Source organism: Acipenser ruthenus, chromosome 9, assembly GCF_902713425.1.
Source record: "Acipenser ruthenus chromosome 9, fAciRut3.2 maternal haplotype, whole genome shotgun sequence".
NCBI lineage: Eukaryota > Metazoa > Chordata > Actinopteri > Acipenseriformes > Acipenseridae > Acipenser > Acipenser ruthenus.
Window position 1 is genome coordinate 24,720,873 of NC_081197.1, and position 14,529 is coordinate 24,735,401.

A 14,529-nucleotide genomic window follows, 5' to 3' on the forward strand; every position below is an offset into this window, starting at 1 on the left:
CCGCGGCTACAGAGGCAGTTAGGCTGTCTAACGTGGCCAGCCTCCTGACGGTCTACCAGGCAGCGCTCATCCGTGATGGCCCTTAGGACCGAGCTGGGTGCAGTTGCGCAGCTATTGGTTAAGCTGGCTCAACTGAATGCGCAAGCACAGGGCAGGAGCATTGCTTCTCTTGTGGTGGCAAGAAGGCAGCTCTGGCTCTCGCAGGCGAGGATACAGGAGCCTGATAAGGCCCCATTGTTAGATGCTCCGATATCACCGGGGCACACGTTTGGCCCAGCGGTTGAGGAGATGCTGCAATGCTCTGTCAAGGCGCGTGAGGCGTCGCAGCAGTTAGCAAAAATGTGGCCAAGCAAACCCTTCCAGCCAAGGCGGCCACAGGAGCGCCAGTGGCGCAGGGCACCACCGCAGCAGCAGGCGCAACCACAGGGCAGTAAAACCGCCCCTTTGGGTGTATCGGCACACAGCCAACCCGCGTTTGCAAGACCGCAGCGCGGAGGGTGGCGCCCTAGAGGAGGTGGCAGATCGCGTCCTCGTGGCTCTGGCCAGGCCCCTCGTGAGCGAGCGCAGCCTAAGCAGCCCTGAGAAACCCAGGCAGCCGTTAACCCACCCCTACACTGTTCCACAGCTTCTGTTCTGGCAACAATGCACCGACGACATCTGGGTGCGCAAAACTATATTCACCGGGTACACCCTTCAGTTCCGGTTAAACCCCCCCCCCCCTCCCCCCTTCAGGGGAGTGGTGGTAACTGCAGTGAAGGACTCGGTTCAGTCCTCAGCTCTGAATGTGCATTGCTCAAGAAGCGTGCCATTCAACTAGTAGACCCTGCTCTGACCGACCAGGGGTTCTACTCCAAGTACTTCCTAGTGCCAAAAAATTGCGGCGGGCTCCGCCCTATTTTAGAGCTGCGACTACTGAACAAATACCTACGGGTGTTGTCGTTCAAGATGCTTACGCACAGGCACATTGTCCAGTCTGTCCGGCAGGGTGACTGGTTTACCACCGTAGACCTGACAGATGCGTACTTTCACGTTCCCATCTGTTCGGGTCACAGGAAGTATCTACGATTCGCATTTCAGAGCAGGGTCTACGAGTTTTGTGTCCTGCCATTCGGCCTGTGTCTAGCTCATCGAACCTTTTCGAAGTGTATGGATGCCATTTTAGCTCCCTTGCGGGCTCAAGGCCTCCGACTGCTGAACTATCTGGACGACTGGCTCGTCTGCACGCAGTCAAAGGAGCAGTTGGCACAGCACACAGTGATGGTTACAGACCATCTTCAGCGGCTAGGTCGAAGGTCAATTCAGAAAAGAGCCGCCTCGTGCCGAGCCAACAGACCGAATTCTTGGGTCTGCATCTGGACTCTGTGTCCATGGAAGCGACCCTGTCAACACAAAGAGTTGCCTCGCTGGAGCGGTGTCTCTCCCTATTCAGGTTGAGAGAAACAGTCAGCATGAAGCTGTATCAGCGCATGCTGGGGTTGATGGCTGCCGCCTCGCAAGCCCTTCCTTTGGGCTTACTACACCAGAGACGTCTGCAGGCCTGGTTCAATGCCTTCGCGTTACATCCACGGAGAGACAAACACCGCAGGTTGAGGGTATCCCGAACCTGCTGGGAAGCACTGCGCTGGTGGAAAGTTCCGTCGAACATCCGCCAGGGCGTACGCTTGGGTCCCATCTTCCGAAGGGAGGTTATTACGACCAACGCTTCCAACCAGGGTTGGGGAGCAGTCTGGAATGGGTCGGGGACTCGCGGAGTGTGGTCAGGACCCTAGAGGTCGGCCCACATCAATGCTCTGGAACTCAGAGCGGTGGACCTCGCCCTTCGGCACTTCTTGCCAGTGCTTCTAGGCAAGCACGTGTTAGTGCGGTCAGACAACACCACGGTAGTGGCGTATATCAACCGCCAGGGCGGCTTGCGGTCCCCCGGTCTTCACCAGATGGTAACACGGCTGTTGCTTTGGGCACAACCGCGTTTAGCCTCTCTGCGTGCGGTTCACCTACCGGGCAGAGTCAATTACGCAGCAGATCTCCTGTCCAGAGGAGGTCCTCTTGCAGGCGAATGGCGTCTTCACCCTCGGGTGGTAGAGCGCATTTGGGAATGGTTCGGCACAGCGCAAGTCGATCTCTTCGCTTCGCGAGAGACCACGCACTGTCCCCTATGGTTCTCGGTGAAGGACCTCGACAGCCCCCTAGGAGTCGATGCACTGGCTCACGAATGGCCGCCAGGGCTCCTGTATGCATTTCCACCGATTCCGATGCTCCCCGCCTTCTTGGAGAAGGTCAGGGTAGAGCAAGCGACAGTGATTCTGATCGCTCCTCGGTGGCCTCGGAGAATATGGTTCCCGAGTCTGGTGCAGTTGTTGCACGGTCGCCCGAGGGAGCTCCCTCTGCGAGCGGACCTGTTGTCCCAAGCCCAAGGAGGGCTATGGCACCCAAACCCCAAACTCATGCAGTTATGGGCTTGGCCCCTGAGCGGGCGCGCCTGTCAGCCTTAGGGCTTTCGACGGCGGTTATATCGACTATTCAGAGTGCGAGAGCGCCCTCTACTAGGTCACAGTATGCGTATAAGTGGCAATTGTTTCAAAGTTGGTGTCCGGCTGAGGGCCATGACCCGGTTTCCTGCCCTATGGCAGTGATATTACAGTTTCTGCAGAAGCTGCTGGATGAGGGGAAATCTCCCTCTACACTTAAAGTGTATTTAGCCGCCATTTCGGCTTGCCATGTACACATTGACGGGTTATCACCTGGTTGCCATTTTCTGGCATCTCAGTTCCTAAAAGGCGCAAGACGCTTGCGGCCTCCAAGGACGACCAGTTTACCGTCATGGAGCCTTGATGTGGTGCTAGAAGCCCTTACAGTGTGGATATTAAGTTTGTGTCTATAAAGACTGCGTTTTTGCTATCAGTGGTATCAGCAAAACGCGTGGGCGAGTTACATGCACTTTCGGTGCATTCATCATGTACTCGTTTCACAGGAGACGGTTCTAAGGTCTCCATGCATCCAAATCCGGCCTTTTTACCCAAGGTCATATCCCCGTTTCATATGAACCAACCAGTCGAGTTGATGGCGTTCCATCCTCCTCCTTTTTCTTCCCCAGAGGAAGAGCAGTTACACATGCTCTGCCCTGTGCGGGCATTGAGGTGTTATATTGACCGCACAAGGACTGTGAGGCAAACAGAACAGCTGTTCATATGCCATGGTTCTAAGACTTTGGGTCAGCCGTTGTCTAAGCAACGCCTTTCTCATTGGATAGTGGATGCTATTCAGTTAGCATATGATTCTATGGGCCTTCCGCCACCAGGGCAGTTGAAGGCACATTCCACTGACGCCTCAGGTTTCGGACGTGTAGAGTGGTTGACAATATGGTGTGACTATTCCACCTTAGGACAGGTGTCATTGCGAGCATAGACGCTGAGGCGCAGCTCCGCATATGCGTAGATGTACTGCCTACGCAGTTGCGTTATGACGTAAGTCTGTCCTACTGCCGAGAATCCTCCCTCGCGACGGCTTGGTTATTTTCGACTTGAAAGGGAACGATAGGTTGCGGATGCAACCCCGGTTCCCTGAAAGAGAAAATAACCATCAAGCCGCGAGGTCGCTCTGGAAGCCTTCACGGCCTGAAGGGCAAAAGAGGAAGTGACTCTCCGCGCGTTGCGTATAGTAAGCTCCCAGGGGGGCGGGCTTACACGGCAGCTTGCGCGGAGGCCTATCGGCAGCTTTGACATAAAGCTCAGCCAATCCCTACTGCCTGACGGCAATGTCCCATACCTTAATGGTTATTTTCTCTTTCAGGGAACCGGGGTTGCATCTGCAACCTATCGTTTCTAGTCGTTTTTTCTCCGGAAAAAGCAGAGAAATCCATTCAATTGCCGAGTGGGAGCGACAGGAGCCGAGACAAGTCGAAAAAAAAAAAAAAAAAAAAGGCGTATCTCATGAATAGTCATACATGGTATCTGGTATCAGATAACGGGGCGGTCGTAAGTAAACAAGCTGGCTGACTGAATCAGCGCACAGAGAACACGGACATTTGCAGAGCTTTTTTGAGATGTTATAGTAATAAAATAATGACTTGGATCGCATTATTGAGGAGTTTGGTGATAAAACGAGTGATCAGGAGATGATCGATCGGTATGTACGACTGTTATTATTATTAGGGTTACCATGTGGCTCCAGATTAACCGGACGCTGTGAGACAGAACGGGATTTCAAACTTGCCCCTAAATTGAAATAAATGAAGGTGTAAATGAACCATCCTTAGCTACAATTAAGAATGGTGCTTAAATACACGCATGCGCGTCAAATAATTGTATTATACCAAGAATGAATTGCAGCCAGTCGCTATTTTTTTCTGTTTGTTAAAATTCAATCACCCATATTATTCTGCAAATACAATTTCATCATCATCTCGTTGCTCTATCGATAAATTAGCTATTCGTTCATTAAGATCTGATCAGACGCAGCTGATCAGTGTGAATTGTTTGCTGCGCCCAAGCAATTCCACCACAGCAGGATTAATCTCAGCAAAGGTGGAGCTCATTTATACGTGAATTACTTTCAATTTAGGGGGAATTTTGAAATTCTGGTCTGTCTCAAAGCGTCCGGTTAATCTGGAGCCATATGGTAACCCTAATTATTATTATTATTATTTATTTCTTACATAGGTGAAAGCTATAGCGAACGAAAGGGTGGGGCGGGGCTGGAGATGCCTAGTGAGTGCTTTGTTGATATGCAGGGCCATTTAAACCTGTTTGACTGTGGAAAAAAATACTTTTAAACAGCGCGTCTAAAATTAACTGCGCGTGTGAAAATTAATTAGACCTGACGTGTCTGACGCGCGATTAATAAATGGACCGCAAAGGGCTAAACAGAACCTTTGTTCAAACCTTAACTATGATTAATATATATATATATATATATATATATATATATATATATATATATTAAAGGAACAATGTACATTTGTGTTGTGTAAGTTTCCTTTATATTATTGTGTTTTGTTTTTCTTTTGGTTTTCATAATCAGTAATCACGTTGTTCATTTTATTTGAGGATTGTGTTTTTTGATTGTCGGTTTGAAAGCACGGTACTGTGTTTTTCTTTTTTCATTTTTTTTCATAAATCGTCACTTGTGTGGTATTTTTCTTTTCCCTCTTTTACATTTTGGTGCGAGATCATTTTTTTGGTTTATTTTTTTTATCTATAGGCCCACTACTATATATATATATATATATATATATATATATATATATATATATAAAATAATATTTATTATTTTATTTTCCCAGGTGTACGGAGATCTCAAAAACTGTTTTTATTGCAATTGTATAGTATATCTGTTTTTTATATTACTATTAGGTGTACTGGAACACTGACATTATTAATATTTTGTTTAAATACCCTAGTAGTATCGAGTGTGTATAACTATACTTCCATTACTTTCATCAGGACTTCTAATATACTGCAAATTCTGGTTTCCATACCGTATTTTAATTGAATTACATTGCATTATATATGGGTTATTACTAATTTTGGGGCTTGTATTTATTTGTCCTGGGTAATTGCTACAGGGCACCTTTGTGTAAGTGTGTTGGCATCATCCAGGTGGAGGCACCGTGTCAAAAGAACCAATTCATATCATTGAAAACGACATCAGTAGGTTACGTAAGGGAGCTTTCAGCCAGTTCAACATTCTACCGCTGAGAACCAGGATCATCTTGTTTAACTTTATCAACCTATTTAACATTCAGTGTTAAATCCCATTGAATTACATCTGGACTGCAGCAAACAAATTAATTTTAGGTCTTGTTTGTCTGTGCTCTGCAGGCAGAGTGACCAGGGTGGGGTTAAATGTATGCCAGGTATTGACTTTTTTTCTACATTTCACCTAAGAGTTTTGGGAACTACATATTAAAAGTGAAGTGGTGCTTTTGGCTGATTTACTTTTGCTGCTCCAATACCCTGAAAACACATAGACTATCCTTGCTGTATAGAGAGTCTGGCAGTTCTCCCGCTTCGCTGATAACTTGGCGCAAGGAACTACCTTTCCTCTCAAGTTCAATAGTGTATTGTAGTTTATTCAGCACTATTTATTCTGTTGTTCTTGCTGTTTGTAAAATACTGCTTTGATAATAGGATACTATGTGTTTATATGTATACTGTTTATGTACAGAAATTGATCTGCACACAGTAATATAAACGTTTCCACGCTACAGAATTTCAAGATGGCAAGACAATTAGTCAAATCATGGTTGACAATTAGATTAATCATTTCTGACAGTGATTCATTTATATAATGTAGGTGTTCTCTGTATTATTTCTTTTTAAAATTAATGGTCAGTTCTGAACCATGTATTGTTAGTTTAACAAAAGGCTCTAAATTCATAAAATCACTCAGGTGAATAAATCTACTAAATAATACTTTTTTTATAAAAAGTATGCTTTTGAAAAATATCTTTGTTTTACTTACTGAAGTGGCAAATCAGTTTGTTTTATAGTTCCTGGAGAATTGTATAATAGTATCCAGAGTCTCCTGAGCCAAACAATGAGAAATGAAAAATGCTTGGTCCTTGAAGGGTACATGTTGAATTGATGGCCATGGCTGGGGGTGTCATTGACATACCTGTTTAGGGCTCTCTTTGTTTATAATTAGTCTATATTGTACTGTATCTATCTTATGTAGCAAGCTGGAACACAACTTTTTTTTACAGGATCCTGTTTAGAGTCGTATTAGCTTTTGCATTGTGCCTTGTGCTGTAATCAAGTACTTTGTGACTTGTTTTGTAACCTTGACCATTTATTTCACAAAAAAATGATGCAACTTGTATTTTCATAAATCTAGTCAAACCCAGTGCACACACATAAAGTACTGTCCACTCCACTGTCTCTTTATATATATATATATATATATATATATATATATATATATATATATATATATGTAGAGCAGGTGGGGCCAGCATGGTCACATTTTTACATGATTTGAGTAGAATGAGGATATCTGTTCAGTGCCTGGTAATTAGAATTCTTCAAACAAGCTCACAACTAAGTAAAGACACAGTTGCACTTTAACATACAGTCTTTATTTAAATTACAAAATAGCAGTGAAAAGGTAACAATTGCAGTTCCACTACCACATACAACTCTTTTTTAACAACAGCTTTGAAAACTACATGAAAGCTCAACAGGAATAAAGCAGGTACTTTTATTTGAAAATAAGTAATTTATAAGGGAGTTTAAATACAAATGTGGTGAGAAATGAGTTTGCAATCGTAAAGCCGCCTGCAAGTACAGCACAAATAACACACTGTTCAGCAAAAATAAAGAAATTAAATACGATGAAAGTTGAAGTCCAGTAGGTAAAAAGTATTGTATGTCTTTAGTGTTAAATGTATATAATAGTTCATTGCAAAAATAAGCATTTTTTTGTAAATGTCAAACTGCCAATATTAGGCAAACACACAATTTCCTTTATTACAATTGTTACAAAATGTAATTATGGCAGAAAAAGGGAAGTGTTATACCACAGGTTGAATTAGACACCTGTCATATACTTGTCTCTTTCCAGGTATTACAGACAAGTGCAAAGGAATCTGCATGTGCTGCTGCTGCTGTCAGTGAACCAGGAAAGGGGAGAGAATGACTGGTCCCAAAAGACAGCACAGCCTTCTCCTTCTTCCATGGCCAAACTGCTAAAGCTGTGCTGCTCTGTGGAGATTTACCAGTCCTGGTCAATTGAGTCTCTCACAGAGGTGGCTACCTCCCGTCTACTGGGAAATATTCTCCCACCTGGGCAGGAGAGCAAAGGTCAGTGCTTACCAAGTTTACACTGGGGCTACTTCAGGTTTACAACTGCCATTCTCAGTTATAACTATTTTATGCTGCTGTGGGTCAGCTCTGTTGATATTTCAAGTTTGATTGAAAGATAAATAACTTTACAAACTAACAGGGAATGATGGGGAATAAGGAGATTTTCTGCATTTTTTAAATTGCATTCACACATGAGGGCAAAAAGAGACAGTATTACTGTAGCTTCTGCTGTGTTTCACTAAAATATCCCATTATGATCGGCTGCACAAATACAAATTTTAAAAAGTAAAACATTCCTGAGTTAATGGAAACGCAACTACTGTATTTTTACCGCCTTTTGTAAAATAAGTATTTTGCATAGATGCTAAAACTACAATATCCCTGTTATTGCTCCTGAGGCCTCTCACTAGCATCATCTGACTGACAATTAACAGCAAGGATCAATTTGAACATTTGTTCATGGCCAATGCAATGTATGCCAAAAATGTCTTCTGGTTGCTTCTTTATATTAACTTAATTTAGCAGTTCTAAATACATGCTTAGATAATAAATTACCTGAAACATAAGGATTGTTTTCTCTAGATTGCACCACCATTAATGATAGCAACTGTTATATACAGTGGTATTGACCGCCCCCTATCTTTACAATGCAAAATGCTGTTATTTATGTTGACAGTAATTCTCTTTTAGTAAATGTGGATATGTATGTACATATGACAATTCTTCTCAACGCTTGTAGTTTTCAATTAAGCCAGTAAATGTTACTGTGATTTCCTTAATTTCTTTACTGTTTGGTCTCATTAGTCTCTCCAATACATCACACTCTATAAAGACCTATGTACTCTCTCCACCCCCCACTCATTTGCCTTTAGACAAATCAGCATTAAATAAAATAGTGTTGCCAATGAAAATACACTTTCATATTGTAACTAAATATTTTTTATTCCAGTATATTTAGTTCACTCAATGTACATATACAATGTTAATTCTCATATTTCTACACAGAGATGTGTTCACTGACTGATATCACAAGAACGATGGCCTGCATCCACCAATCATCTTTGAGATATGCTGCCCACCTTACCCCGAAGCTGTCTTTCTTTAGCCTCCAGACGTTCCTTGACTTCACTGACAGATTCCACACAGTCTCTGCACAGCTGTCACAAAACAGGGACAGGGCACAAAGGTAAGATGGGCAGGTATACCCAACTGACAATCAGACATCTGCACGCTTTCACACTATATAGGCATTGCCTGGCTTACCCCAATGAAGCCCTGATATGCCAAGTTCACACTACCAATTAATTAATTAATACAATTATTTTAAAAGTCTGTTTTTTTTATTATAACACTTTAAATCCTCCTCAACCAAAATGTAGGTTGCATTCCAAACAGAAGTGCACGCTTAAATTTACAATATACTTAAGGCCCTTCATTTTCAGTTTTTAATTTTCTTTAAATTTTCCGGGAATTTATCAGTGTTTATTAAAAAAAAAAAAAAAAACACAGAGTGGCGCTCCGCTTGGAGTGCAGGATGCGCCCTATAGCCTTGACGTCGCCAGTTGGCCAGTTGGGGCGGTGCACAATTGGCCCAGAGCTGCATTGTCCTCTGACGCTGTATGGTGGGCCTGCAGTGTGTAAAAGAAGCGGTCGGCTGATGGCACACACTTCAGATGACAGCGTGTGTTTGTCTTTGCCCCTCCCGAGTCATTGCCGACTACTAAATTAACACACAAAAAAAACTGTACTATCGTGGTTAATTTTGGCAGATGGAACAGCAAAAAAACAACAACAACAACTAGAAAAAAGTATTGAAAGTAAAAGCAGTTTAATGCTGTGGTAACAAACTGAATTTATTGTGGTAGAACTGCAACTGAACACTGTACAGTGTCATGGCAGATTTCAACACCCTGTCCCCCCTGTAGTCCTAAACAAGTCACGTGGTGATTTGCGTTTCGTGATTCAGAGTGAACAGCATATAAAACAACAATATATTTGTGTGTTTTATATTGGTATTTAATCATAATGTTATACTTTTATTGCTTTTGTTATTTATCATCTCTGGATGCTTTACATTACATTGATCTGCGTGTGATAAAATACATTAATAACGTATACATTAATAATGTATTAATAACGTTTGTTAATATACTTTTATGGGGGGAGGGGGCGAAATTTGCCATCACAGAGCCACCTTTGAGTTTATGAAACCATTATCTCTGTTCCCCAACTTTTCTTTTTAATAAACAGTTTGCTGTTGGTGACTTAAAACCATTTAGCTTATAAACATTTTTATAATTGGGCCAAATTATTTTACACAATCTACATCGATTACAATGATATATTTAAATTAGGGGTGGGCATCGATATGAAAATTGTATATCGATATCGTGCACGTATTTCGATATCAATAATATCGAAGTCTTGAAAACACAGAAAAATATAATACAGTCGGCACCGCCTAATCGGGATACTGATAAATCGGGATCTCTGCTTAAATGGGATACAACTCTGGGAGGTGGTTCTTCCCAATGCCATATATGCCGTTTAATTGGGACGTCACTTCGTTTAATTGGAATAGAGTATTTTCAACTGATGAGTGCATTGAGTACATGATTACAGTGACTTGCGTAAATCACGTTTAACTCTTGAAGGAGATGAGTCTTCTGTGGTTTCTCAGGCTGTTGTTGCAAAGAAAATGTTAACATCACAGGTGCCTCTTGTTGTGATAAGATGTGATTGAATTATTTTGCATTACATGTAGAAATAAAACAGCGATTCATTTTGTTTAGGAATAAAAAAAACAATTGACTTGGATTTTAAATTATGTATTTAACTTTGAATCATAATGTGATGTAATTGAATTATTTTTATTTTCATTTACAAACAAAAAAGTGTGACTGAATGTCGTTTAATTGGGACAGCTGCTTAGGGATATTTTTACTTCTCCCGAGGTGTCCTGATAAAGCAGCGCCGACAGTAACACAATTGCAATATCAAACATATATATATACTGTACCTATACACATGTTACCAGATACTTACATAAGAAAAGCAAAAACTTACTTGAACTTAGTGGTGCATTGCTTCACAATATCCATGGAGAAAAACAAGGTCTTGTTATATTGTTTTACTATTCCATCATCAGCCACCTCAAAACCAAAAGATTTCTATACTTCACTGCGCACAGACTATAGCCAATCTGGAAGCAATTGAATCTTCAACTGCTCTGCATGTAAATGCTGACTCACAACACCTCTAAAAGTATTAAGTACGGCGTCATGCCGAATTATCCCTAAATCCATGAGGACTCTCGGGTGCTTTAAAATGCTAGAAAAAATTTCAAATGTGGCTTAGCCTGGCAGGCTATACATTGATCCAATAGACCAAATCGACTCTGCTAAGTATTGTAAAATACTGAACCCATACTGTTTTTGTACTTTTATTTACAGTTATATTGTAGTACAGTACAGAGTCAATTATCCAAATTAATTGGGACTGATACTAGTTTGCATAATCGATTTGCATGGATAATCAAACAGGTATTAATAATTACTGTACCTTTAATAATGTACACAAGTACCTACTGATGATATATAGCTTGTAACCTATTCTATCACATTAAGCATACGAAATTACAAAGCTTTACAAATCATTAAATTAATGCAATTCAGTGAAACTTTAACACCTACAGTTAAGGTAATTAAATACTGTAATCAAAGAATACAATTCAATACGACTTTGACACATTACAGAACTTTAAGAATCATTAAACTTCAAAACTTCAGTAAAATGTTTCTGTACTTTGATACTTGATGTTAAGGCATGTAATAACGTGCAATTGAAATGAATACAATCAAAGTTCTTAGCTGCTCAATAACATAGACAAGATCTCCAGCTCTTACTAATGAAATAGAAGAAAAATCAAGAACAAGGTGACTCTTATAATTTGCTTAACTGCAACAATTTAAAGCACACACCGCTAAGGTTTTGGTGGTCTGAATAATTCTGTAACTTTCATTTGCCTCAGTCTGCTAGTTTTTTGGGTCTCGTTTTAACAGCAGTGTGCGTAATACACCTCATGTAATTCATCACGTGATTACAGGTGCATCTGGTTGATTAGACAGTACGGTTGATCAAAGATCAGATAATTGACTCTCTACTGTATATCTTTTGTAAGGGTAAATAAATAACCTGTCACATAAGAATGTTTACAAATGAGAGGAGGCCATTCAGCCCATCTTGCTCGTTTGGTTGTTAGTAGCTTATGATCCCAGAATCTCATGTCATCACGTATACTATGTAAATATAAGTACTTCAGCTTCTGGTATAAGGGTATATAAGACTCCATTCACACTTGAGATTTAAGGAGCCCAGGACTGCCTTTTCTCATGTGAACGCTGCAAAAAAGAAAAGGCAGCCCAGGGCCGGCCTAGATTTAGGCCACCGTTTCGATGTGGCACAGGGCCTGCAATCCAGGACCAGGGCCGCCCTTTACATATATATGAACGCAAAGCATACTTAGGGTCACCATTTCGTATCACATGACCAGTTAGATTATGTAGAGCAGTAGCAGGGATCCTAGGAATCTGTTTGCTGCAGAACAAGGTAAAACATGGATTTTCTATGATGTCGGAGACTTTCTTGTTTTACATTTGGGGAGGGACAAAAAGCATGCAAGCCTTTTTTTTTGTTTGTTTGATAATAACCAAAACAATACATGTACCATATGGAAACATTAACACAGGCAGCTTAGCTTTACATTTACGTAAACATAACTGTCTGAACTTGAATACCGGAAGCAGTTTTATTAGTGTTGAATGAGGCTTCAGTTTACTCAGTCAGTAATCCAGAGCTGTTCAAAGATGCCGACAATAACAATCACCCGAAAGATCGGATCAACAAGTTTGACAAGGACGAATTTCACGGTCTCAGTATCTCTGTTCTTTTTTTTTTCTTTTTTTTTGTTTATAAATTTGGAATCGCTAATTATTTTAATTATTTTCTCCCCAATTTGGTAAGCTCAATTATTGTTTATTTCAACTCGGCTCACCGCTGCCACCCCCGCGCTGACTGGGGAGGGATGAAGGCGGACACACATGTCCTCCGAAACGTGTGCCGTCAGCCGTGCGCTTCTATTCACTCTGCAGGCCCGCCATGCAGCCATCGCAGACCTACAGCGTCGGAGGACCATGCAGCTCTGGACAACTTACAGGCAGGCCTGCAGGTGCCCGACCAGTGTACAGGGGTCGCTGGTGTGCTTCCATTCTGAGTGCAGGCTAATTTTCCATAAAAAAATAAATAAATAAAGCAATTCGCCACATTGTAGTATGTGAACATATGTGAACGTGCAAAGGCACCTTAAACCGCAAATGTGGCCAGCACAGTAGTGTGAATGGGGTCTAAGTTAAATTCAGCTGTGATACAATTTTCATCAAGGTCTGTAGTATAACTAAATGGCTAGAATTAGATTATTAGCAGTATAACTGCATGTTTGTGCTGTTGCTGTGTAATAACTTAACACCTATGTGTGCTTCGATTGGCTGAAACGACCTTAAGTGTTGTATAAACAGATAACGTGGGACAATGTCAAAATCTGAAGTTTTGCTGTATCTGCATTTTCTACAGGTTGAGAGCAGCGCTAGCCAAACTGAATGAGTCCATTTTTACTGCTGAGAAATACAGAGCGGTCGTGGAGTCCTTGAGACAACAGGTCGCTGTGGCTTTACAGGTAGGAAAACCAAGTTGTTAGTATTAATTGTATGGACTGATCCAGGCCTTTTTCACAAGGATCTCCACTGACCTGATAGAACTGATTGTGCATAGTAAATGCCTACAAAAAAATCTACAATAGTTTCATGAATATCAATCTATATTTACAGTAATTCAAAGTCATTTAAATAAAACTAATAATTATATCATATTGTACAACACAGCAACAAAGTATTTTATTGAGTTACGTAAAACGTTTTACAAAGGTAATTGGGCATTCGATTTGGCTTGAAATGCAGACACGATAAATTTAGTACAGTGCATCAGTGCACCACTTACCCACCAACTGCTTTGTGTCATTTCAGTAAACAGTTGACAAACAGGAGAACGTTTAAATAATTACAACTGAACTTGTGAAAAGACTTGCTCATTAAAGTAATTTGCGTATATTTGAAAAACTATTTTCTATTCAGGGATACCATATGTAAGCAATCAAGTTAGTAAATAGGGAACAAATAACCCACGCCCCAGCACTATAAACATGCACAGGATTTATTTTTTGGGCTATTTCTATTTGTGCCCGTCTCTGAACCCTATTCACAAAACCTGTTAACCAGTTTTTAGATTTTTCAGTTCATAAAACTTTCAGCTCGTTTAGAGAAGGTTTATTAGTTTCGTTTTATATTTTCAAAACACAGTTTAGAGAAGTTTATGAACAGTCAAAAAACTGTCCTTAAACATTAAGAGCCTTCTGTCTGCTTACCTTTCTAAAATCTATTTGCCAGTCTGTGTTGACTCCACAGTAATTCCAGTGTTGTTGATTGTGTCTCCATAGCTGCAAGAACAGTATCAGCAAGAGATGGCGTCTGAGAAGGCCAATTACAGGCAAGCAAGACTGCGTTCTCTTCAAGTAGAGAATATCTTATCCCGGCTCTCTGAGCAGTTGGAGCAGATTCAGGCAGAGACTACAGTGGCTGTCAATGAGGTCAGAACACAGTCCAATCAGCTAGTTTCC

General features: G+C 41.3%; 1 protein-coding gene across 1 annotated transcript in view; it reads left to right on the top strand.

Annotated features, from left to right (window-relative positions):
• The window catches only part of LOC117406232 (dynein heavy chain domain-containing protein 1), a 304,176-nt gene that overhangs the window by 203,425 nt on the left and 86,222 nt on the right, over nt 1–14,529 (top strand). The window contains exons 26-29 of the mRNA XM_059029741.1: nt 7,561–7,799; nt 8,808–8,988; nt 13,431–13,533; nt 14,350–14,499. Coding sequence (XP_058885724.1) covers nt 7,561–7,799; nt 8,808–8,988; nt 13,431–13,533; nt 14,350–14,499 — 673 coding nt within the window. The remainder of the gene's footprint in view (nt 1–7,560; nt 7,800–8,807; nt 8,989–13,430; nt 13,534–14,349; nt 14,500–14,529) is intronic.